We start from the raw sequence: 9588 nt of genomic DNA on the forward strand, positions 1-9588 counted from the left end.
AGAGAGAGAGAGAAAGAGAGCGAGAGAGAGAGAGAGAAAAAGATGTGTGTACATGTATGAGAAGGGTAGTGATGAAAAAGGGGGTGGGGGGGGGGGCGGTCAGATGCCGTTTATAGCCACTGTTCGTTAGCAGTAAACAGACAGAGAAAATGTCAGCAGGAGCAATGGAGGAAATGAACAATGGAGGGGAAATGATCAGTAATCTGCAACTGTAGCTGTCAGCCTCCACTGCAACAGCCTGTCTGGATCTCATTATAGGTAAATTCATATGGCTTAGGGGCCAAGGCTGAACATACATGAGGCTTTGAGGAAGCATGTGTAAGTGTGTAATTGTGTGTGTGTGAGTGTGTGCAGGAAAGCACAGATGAATGGTAAATGCTGTGAGAAGCAAAGACGTAATTTGCATATGTTTTGGTCCTGTGATCCTCTGCATGAGCTCCTTCCGGAAATGTGTTTGTTGTTTGTTGTCATATTTCATCTCTTTGCACTCATCTTGACATATATTCAAACCCTCGACTTTGTTCATTAGTCACTAGACAAGCCAGTTGGAATTTACATGATAATATATATATATACAGTATTTGGCAGCGAAATGCATTGCCATCCACTAGAGATTTTCTCTTCTGCCAACTCTTCCACATTGGTGGATTGGTGGACTCTCAAATTAGTCATCAAATTGATGAAGGTCTACTATATTTTATATTTTTGTGTATGTGTGTATCCCTTAATGAGACCATGTAAGTGTAATGATGGTTAGGCAATGAGTATGTATAGGTCTGAGGTATATATCAATCATAAATATAAAAGGTGCTGGGCGGAGGAAAGAGCAAGGAGAGGCACAGAAAAGAAGGGAAGAAGAAGAAAGCAAAAATAGTTAAGAGTGTAAACCAGGCAGAGGAGTGTGTGTGTGTGTGTGTGTGTTAGAGAGAGCGAGAGAGAGGGAGAGAGAGTTAGAGAGAGGGAGGTCTGTGCAGGGAGACGGAGGCTTGCCGTCTGGAAAACAGCATCTATCGCTCCACTCTGCTCCTTCCCTCTTCCCTCTCGGCATCTCTCCCACGCTTTAGAGCTCAGCCTTCAGCTCTCCGGATCCTCCCATATTCTCCCGAGGTACAGCCTGTTTGTGTGTGTATACATTGAAGCCTGTGTGCGTGTGCGAGTACTTGACGCTGTGCTCAGTACTTTCCGTGTGTTTCTCTCTCTCTCTCTCTCTCTCTCTCTCTCTCTCTCACACACACACACTCACTCCCTGCAGCTGAGGTGGGCGTGTGGAGCCTCTGACCCTCTCTCGCCCACTCCCTTTCTCTGTCTCTCCCTCTTTGCTGCAGCTTCAGGGGGCTATGGATGGACTGCGTTTACCTCCACTCATCGAGGAGGCTTTGGACTCTACAGGTCTGTGCAGCTGTTTTGTCAGTGTGTGTATATCTGCGATTCTGTGCAGTTGGATGCCGTGTGGATATTTTTAGCCCTGTACTACAGATCAGGTATGATCGGCAGAAAAGGTAGAGGGTCGATGGTTATCTCTGTGTTCACTCCTAAGGAGGGAGGAGTGGTGTGGTGAACTGCGGAGGCGGAGGAGCTGGAGAGGGGTGGTCAGGTGGTAGGAGGTGGGGAAATTATTGTGGAAGCCCATCTTTATTTGGAGTTGCGGTTAAGCTAACAGACTGATTGACGAGAGGGCATTATTGTCAGCTTTGGCATCTGTGGACATTTGATGGAGGCTACATGGTGCCAGGTAATAGATGTCTGGCAGCCACAGACAGGAAATAATGTACTCATTAGTCCAGGCTGTGTTAGATGTGTTGCATATGTTATTCTGAGGCTGATTGAGAATGTATATAATGTGGAGTCATGCAATGTTAGAGGTTATTTTAGTTCAGCTTTGAATGTTTCTTATATTTCATGCTTAGATTATTTTAGCTCACAAAATAATTCTTGTGGAAGACTCACTTTTCATATAGTGGTCTGCGCTGAACAGCTGCTGTTAAGCTTGTTTGGTAACTTCATACCACTGAATGTAGCTGTATGACATTTGGCACAATGCATCTTTGTTTTGCCTCATACAGAATCAGTACCGTTCAACAGATCAGGGAAGAATGTGTGGAATGTGATTTTGTGTCTGTGAATCCCAAACAAGGAAGAAGAGTGTGTTTTCTGCATGTTTGAATGGGTGTGCAGACATAGCAGCTCTGTGTAGGAGGATTTTTATTGGTGCAGAGGGGCTCAGAGAGGACCAGGGGTCAACAACCTTTTGACCAGTGGCCAGGTTGACGGAATCTCTGCTTCCTTTTCCTGTGTCCTGACTTAAAATTGAACTTCAATAACATTTGATGAATAATTTCTTATCTCTACAAAGCCAGCTGTAGACTTATTAACCCACTTTGTTCTAAATTTTCACTGACTAATTTCCTTCATTACAATTATTGTGCTGAAGCCTGCGTATTGACCATCATAACACGTCTGTCCCAGTAGAAATTCTTCCTCCTTAACAATCTCGTTTCTGTTATCTTAATTCTGGGGACCTCTTTCCTTTCATCACATCCTGAGGCATGCTTTTAAAGCCTGGAAATTCAGCATCTAGTGATGGCATGTGTCTGGCTTAATGAAGCATGAATCCTGACTGATGGACTGTAATAAGGATAGACATGCAGCAAAAGAAAAGTGGATTGAGTGATGGCTAGTATTAAATTGTATCTTTTTTTGAATTATATACTTGGAGATCTACATGGATTAAAGTGCATTTATTCTTTCCTGGTTGAGTTCATTTCTAGTTAGACATCAGTCTGAGACTAAGCCACCTTTTGTTCTGAAAAACAAATGGCTTTGTTCTGAACAGTAGTTATTTGCTAGGCTTTTATTTTCAATGCTTTTTCAGTCCTGCTGGGAGTGAATATCATACTGCACTGGAAGAAATGCTTCTAAAATTACTTGCCACATCTACTATCAGGGAATGCAGATGATCTTACACAAACACACTGATCAATAAAACACCATTAGAGGCTCATTTGACATTTGCAAGCTGTCAGTGTATCTTACAACCATCAGCCACCATATTGTTCCTCCCACTTGCATGAGTCGCCGACTATACCTCTCTGCATCCTTCTCTCTGCTTTCCCACTCGATATCTCTTCCCCCTCTTTCAATTGCAATCCTCTGCTCTGTTCAGCGCCCACACACCCTCCAACAAACACACATGCACGTGCATGCGCATGCATAGACACACAAACCTTTTCACCTGCCAGTGCCTCAGCCCACACAGCATTTCTCTCCTGTCCTCTCCTGCTTTCCCTCCACTCCTCTCCAGTGTTGTGCAGTGATACTCCCCAAGGGTGCACAAACAGGATTTCTCTCAACTCTCTGGAACTAATAAACAGCAAAGTTGCTGTCTTAGACAAACTTTGTAGATCTGGGAGCTGGAGAGACCTCTGAGAAAAAACAACAATGTGGGATTCTCACACCAGTGTTTCAGATGGCCAGTTATGGGCCTAAGTGAAAACAAATCTTGCATTCTTTTCCACCATGAGGTATCCCAGCTCCTTCTCTCTCAGCCCTGAAGCCCAAAGTGTGACATGTCTCCCTGCTAAACCCTGTCCCCATTTTCCCCATCAGACTATTAGTGCTTCATTTTAAAACAGGCTTTCAAGGCACTCTGCATGCCCCAGACAAAATTGAATGTGCCACATGGTTTTGTATTCTCTCTTGGTTGCATAATGGAAACATTCTTAAAACTTTTGAGTGAATAGAGAAGGTTCATGAACTCACATGGCTCCTTCTTGCAGCTTATTCTATGGATTAAAAAAAAACCTTGTTGCTCCCTTACAGAAGACAAATGCTTCTCAATGCTTGGCATTATCAACCTATCATTAGCGCGCCCTCCCTCTCCCTCTTTCTCTATATCCTTTTTACTTTGTGATTTAAGTGATGTTAAACCTTCCAGAGAGATGGCTTTCATGTGGGAGGCACTGATTTGTTATCAAGTGGATTATTACTGAATCACTTGTTTTCATACTTTGTTATCTTGATGGAATAGACACACAACATGCACAGGTACACACTCACCTACCATATCTACACACTGACACAGTTTTTGTGCATGCTCATCTAATGAGGCCAAATTATAGCACATTCTACAATGCATCTCTATTCCGTTGACCCACTTTCTTTTATTTCCTTTTGAAAGTGCAAACATGGATTTTCCATTTAAATAACAGAGTGGCTCATTAAGTCAGTCCAACTCTTGGGTGCTTGCGGTTGCAGTTTCTTTTCTTTTCTTCTCCTGCTGCTGTTATTCCTTAATCTCCCTGGAGTTTTCAGGCTCAAAGTACAAAGAGAGAAAGACATAAACTCACATTAACCTCAACCTACCTCCAACACTGCAGCTCGCTTCGCATCTCAAGCGGTTGAGTCTCACGCAGTTTGTCAGCAAAAGTCAGCAAATCTCATATGATGGTGCCCTCACTGAGTGGGCGTCATGAAGGGACACCCTGTAGGATTGGGCTTCTCTGTGGGGAAAAGCAAACAGAGAGGTTTCCATGGTAAGCAAAACTGTGGACAAAACCCCAGCTTTATTACCACAGTGACTTTCCATATGGTAAGCACCTGGGTTGTTGGTGTGCAGAGATCACCATGGAGATGAAGTACTGTATGGCTTTACCTGACTCCTGTTAGTTACTCCTTGCATCTCTCTTATTGTCTTCTCCTCCTTTCCTCTTTTGCTCTCACTTCTTTTTCGACTCCCCCTTGCTGCTCCGTGTTATGTGTTGCTGAGGAAGTGTTCCAGTGTAGGGGAAAAGATACAACATCAGTGCTGGGTTGGCTTCAAAGCTGGGAGAGGAGGGGGTGGTGTGCATTATGCGTGGCCTCTTACACAGCCGCAGGGATCCATGGCATATGCTCACGTACTTAACACATGCAGCACACACATAGCTGACATGTGTGATCATATATGTGTTTATAGGGTCACCAGAAGTGGGGCTCAGAGATCATACAACACAGTGATACACAAGCCTGCATGTCTACATAGTGTACAGAGGTGTTAAACAATGCATACTCATGCACACAATCATACACTTTATACACAGAAGCACAGAGAACACTTCAAACAAAAATGCCGCACACGAACCACTAACATTACCACCACCACCACCTGTCAAGCTTGGTTCAGCGCAAGGCACCCATCACACTACACCACCAGACAGCCTCCATGTCCAGTTTCAGTGAGCAATCATTTCTTTTCAGAGCTGATTTGACTGATGTTCCTCTCAATACCGTAAAAAATCTGATATTTAACTAGTAGTCACAAGGAGAGAATGTGTTGTAACAAATGTGCGTTGTAACACATTTTAAATCATATAGCACCTGATTACATAAAGCAATAAGAAAAATGAAGATCAAGATTGGAAAAAAAAACGTGTTACGGTAAAATAACTCCTTATGCACACATACTGTATCAGTATATTCAGTATATTACTATCTACTCTATGACAGTCTAAGACTGAGTTTCAGTTTTTGCTGCATATTTAATATACAGAACTCTAACTGCAGAATAGCGCTGTTAGTTTTATGGAGAAAGGCATTCCTTCTTTGCCAAGTAGAAGCAGCTCTATGTCCCACTTCCATGCCTCTCCCAGCATGCCTCTATTTGGTAAAATCCTCACTCTGCTACTCAATTTTGCAAAGTGCAAATTTCATTACACTCCTCACTCCATTACTGAAGACCAAATCGGAAGCAAAACAAAGGGCTTGTGTTGCCACAAAAATGTTTAAACGCAATCTCAGACAGCTATTCCGAGATGCTGACAAAGAACACTCAGCCTGCTTGTTGTCTCTTTGCTAAAGCGGCACAACGTTTGCAGTGACATTCTCAATGCGTTTTGCTGCAATGTGATTACGAAGGAATGTGCTGTGGCTAGATAAAGCCATCCTCTCCCTGGAGCTGTTACACTGCTCCTGAGATGAATCTCCAGCACCGTCCCTGCTCTTGTATGCATGCAGCGTCTATGTCTAATGCAATCCCTGTGTGACTAAAGACCAGCACTGTGCCAAGGTGCATTGGAGTGATCACAGGTGTCAGTGCAGCTGATTCTGCTGCACAATGTGTTTGACATTCACTCACAAGGAGAGGTGATCAAGGAGTGAAATGATTAACAAGCTGTTGGGAAAAGCCAAGGAGGCAGACTGATGGGGACACTGGAAAGATAGTAGAAGTGACTCTGTAAATGGACTTTAGAGTTGACGGGCACAGAATGTGTTGAGAGATACAATAATATAGGAAAAGCTAATTCCTTTGCAAAGAAGCTGTCGCAGGAAGTTGGCAGAAGTTGAGAAGGGTTTTCTTGCCCACTACATCTATCCACTATTAGCGGATGTCCCAAATAATTTCTCAATGCCCAACAGCAGTGTAGAAAGTGTGTATAATACTTAATTCTTGCTTTTTCACTGTAATCTGATTACAGTAACACAGTTTGTAGTTTATACCCATTGGAGGACAGTCTGAATGATACATCTACAAAAGCAAAGAACTCAAATACAGCACAAATCACATGAGCCAAAGCTTTCCAAGTTATTACACCATGAGCAAGACATCCTGAAGGATTTGGATGTGAGTGGGAAGCCTTTTGTCTCTTCATGGCCTTTATCTGCCGCTGGCTATACAAGCAGCTCTCTCACTGCTCCAGCACTCTTCTTTATGACTAACTCATTACAGCGACATCAAAGTTTAATGACAAAATAGCCCAGTGATCATGAAGCCTCTCTCACTCCTCTCAGGGGCTGCATTGTTTAAATTAACAATATTATGAGACGGGAAGGAATAAGGATGCACCCTACTGCTAATGTTATACAGATATGATAAAAAATATGTATTATGTGTGCTTGGTTGTGATGGAAATAGTTACATCTAGTGAGGGGAACAACAAAGCAGAGAATTAATTAACACAAGAAATGGAAGCATCCCCTGAGCCAAGATTACACCAGTGAGCATCACTCTTAATTAGGTAGATCTTTAGTTAACGCTTTACTCCGTCCCCTGCTGCACCTCTTTTATCGTCACATCTCTCTATTCCCATCTCTCAGCAAACACCATTCCCCTCTCCATTCCTCACACTTCCTTCTGAGTTCAAACAGCAATTTTTGAGGCACTTGGAAGCCACTAGCATGAATGTGTGACGCTACTTATCCATTTATTTCTGAGATGGACATTGACCCTGTAGGGCATGTTATTGAGAAATAAAAGAGAAGTGATAGCAGGCCAGTGTGTGAGATGTAAGCTGGATTTTCTGGGGTGAATAATTGAGGCATTACCTTTTAACTGTACCTGAGAGCAAACTAAAATAACTCTGTGAATATAATCTCCATTTAAAGCTCTAGCCTTTTCTGCCCCACAGCAAATCTCATCTGACTAATGGGAAAAGACTTTTCTCCCCCGTCAAATGGGAATTTGCCGCCACATTGTTGTGCAATAAAAGATGCCTTCCAGTTTCCTAAACCTGTGCTGCGTATTGTCTTTGTGGCTCAGTAAGCAACAGCTGTTATAATGTCAAATCAAGTTTATTAGTATAGCCCTACATGTTATACAGTGTCTCACTGGGGTTTACAGGCCTAGATAAACAACAGCTCCTGACCAAGCCCAGGCTGTCTACAACGACGAGGAAACAAAAAAACAAAACAAAACAAAAAACGTCAGACCACCATGTAATGTGACACAGTGTAATACGAGAAAGACGAGTATTTGTCACATCTCACTTACTATGAGCGCTAGCTTGTGTTATTATGAACTGTGAAGTGCATTGGAGTGTGGTGAGTCATAGTCATTGCTTCACCATTCAGCCCCCCCACTCCCCTGCATTGTGTCAACTAACTCACTCCACCTACTGGTCAGAATTTAAATTCACTCTGCAGATAGAGGAATGTAAAAATTTACGTAGTTTGACATTTTTAGGCATATAATCTGATGCATTCTTCCCCAGGTGAATGGATTTCTTGTTTCATTTCTAACAAAGTCTCCGCTCTAATCTCACAGTCAGTAATTTGTATGTGTTGTGTGTGTAAGGTATAGGAGTCTAATAGAGTTTGGTGTAAAAATGACTCAGTGCCACTTTCATCACAAGATGGTGCTGTTGATTCACAAGAAAACACAATCTATGCTGTGATTAAAACATGGCTGAATTTGGACGATGACAGAGAGGTCTGTCACCTGTAAATCTCTCTTTCTGTCTCCCTCTCTTTCCCTGTCAGGCATCACTTTCTAATATCACTGTCATGTTTCCATCAGATGACCTGTGCGATCTAAAAGCAGAGTGCAGCCCCACCATGGACAACGAGATAACAGCAAAGGAGAGAGGCATCCTGGAGGAGAACAACGAGAAGGAGGAGATGGACCAGGAGAGAGCTCAGGAGGAGGAGGGGGAAGAGAAGAAGCTGAAGGAGGAGGAAGGCGAAGGGGAGGAGAAGAGGAGGAAGGAGCAGGAGCCGCTGACAGAGGAGCAGGAGCTGGAGGAGCTGAGGGCCCAGGTGCTGCAGCTGCTGCTAGAGCTGGAAGATGCCAGAGAGACCGCCAACAAACACCAGGAGAGCTTCAGTGAGCTGCAAGGTGAGACCCCCAGCCTTCGATTGGCTTTCGCACTGATTCTGTGTACACACCATTTATTCATTATTTAATGCCTTGAATCATTAATCTTCCTTTATCACAAACCTTTATTCATTATTGATACACAGCCAACTGTCATCTGACCTGAAATTAAAATATATGACTCTGCCATTTGTCAACCTGGGTCTTGATCTCATATTTTTGTCCATTATGACTATTAGTCATGATAACATTTTACTCACCGTCTCTGCTTTGCGAATTTGTGAAATGCAGACAAAAATCACAGCAATTGGAGCACAGAGCTGAAGAAGCTACAGCACAGACTTCAAAAGAAATCATCAACATTTATGTATTTATGAGTCCAAGATAAAGTAAACCCCTGTAGCTCTTGCAGTGAACTGCATAGTGGTTTTACCACAAGTATCCACAACTAGAATCTTCGGTATCCTGTATCAATATAGTGGCAGACTTTGAAATTCAATGCAAACTGCACAGTGCGTAGCTTGTTATTTTACTTTTGCATGTGTGCAGACATTAACCATCTTCTTGTGCTTGCTGCTACTATTTCCCTGTATAAACACAAGCTAAACTGAAAGCAAGCAACAGCCTCACACTAATGTATGCAAACTGGTGTGCTTGCATAAACATGGCGGGTAAATCAATGGCAAGTTAAATGAAAACTACCAAAATGCAAGCTGACATTTGTACCTTGAGATAATTTCCTTCACCTTTAATGTTGACAGGATTTACCATTCAAAACAAACAAGCTAGTTGCAACCCATGCATATTGTTCTTGCATTGGTTTCTCAAGTCCAGGTTTCCCAGGTCTTTACAATGGAGGTGGTTGGTAAAATGTTATCTAGAACAAATAAATAATCTCAAGTGAATTGATCACTGGGTTCAACACATTTGATTTACAGTGGGTACGGAAAGTATTCAGACCCCTTTAAATTTTTCACTCTTTGTTTCATTGCAGCCATTTTCCAAAAATCAAAAAAGTTCAT

General features: G+C 42.7%; 1 protein-coding gene across 5 annotated transcripts in view; it reads left to right on the forward strand.

The window, feature by feature from the left end:
- Positions 1 to 145: 145 nt before the first annotated feature.
- Positions 146 to 9588, forward strand: part of LOC123961250 (coiled-coil domain-containing protein 136-like) — a 23140-nt gene continuing 13697 nt past the window's right edge. Inside the window, exons 1-3 of one of the 5 annotated variants that reach the window (XM_046036469.1) lie at positions 1000 to 1107; positions 1326 to 1389; positions 8270 to 8587. In XM_046036469.1, coding sequence (XP_045892425.1) covers positions 1338 to 1389; positions 8270 to 8587 — 370 coding nt within the window. In that variant the 5' untranslated portion in view covers positions 1000 to 1107; positions 1326 to 1337. Of the gene's footprint in view, positions 259 to 993; positions 1108 to 1252; positions 1390 to 1670; positions 1733 to 8269; positions 8588 to 9588 lie in introns of those variants that run through there. The other 4 variants (XM_046036468.1, XM_046036473.1, XM_046036472.1 and 1 more) reach the window with 4 other exon arrangements.

This window comes from Micropterus dolomieu, linkage group LG22, assembly GCF_021292245.1.
Source record: "Micropterus dolomieu isolate WLL.071019.BEF.003 ecotype Adirondacks linkage group LG22, ASM2129224v1, whole genome shotgun sequence".
Taxonomy (NCBI): domain Eukaryota; kingdom Metazoa; phylum Chordata; class Actinopteri; order Centrarchiformes; family Centrarchidae; genus Micropterus; species Micropterus dolomieu.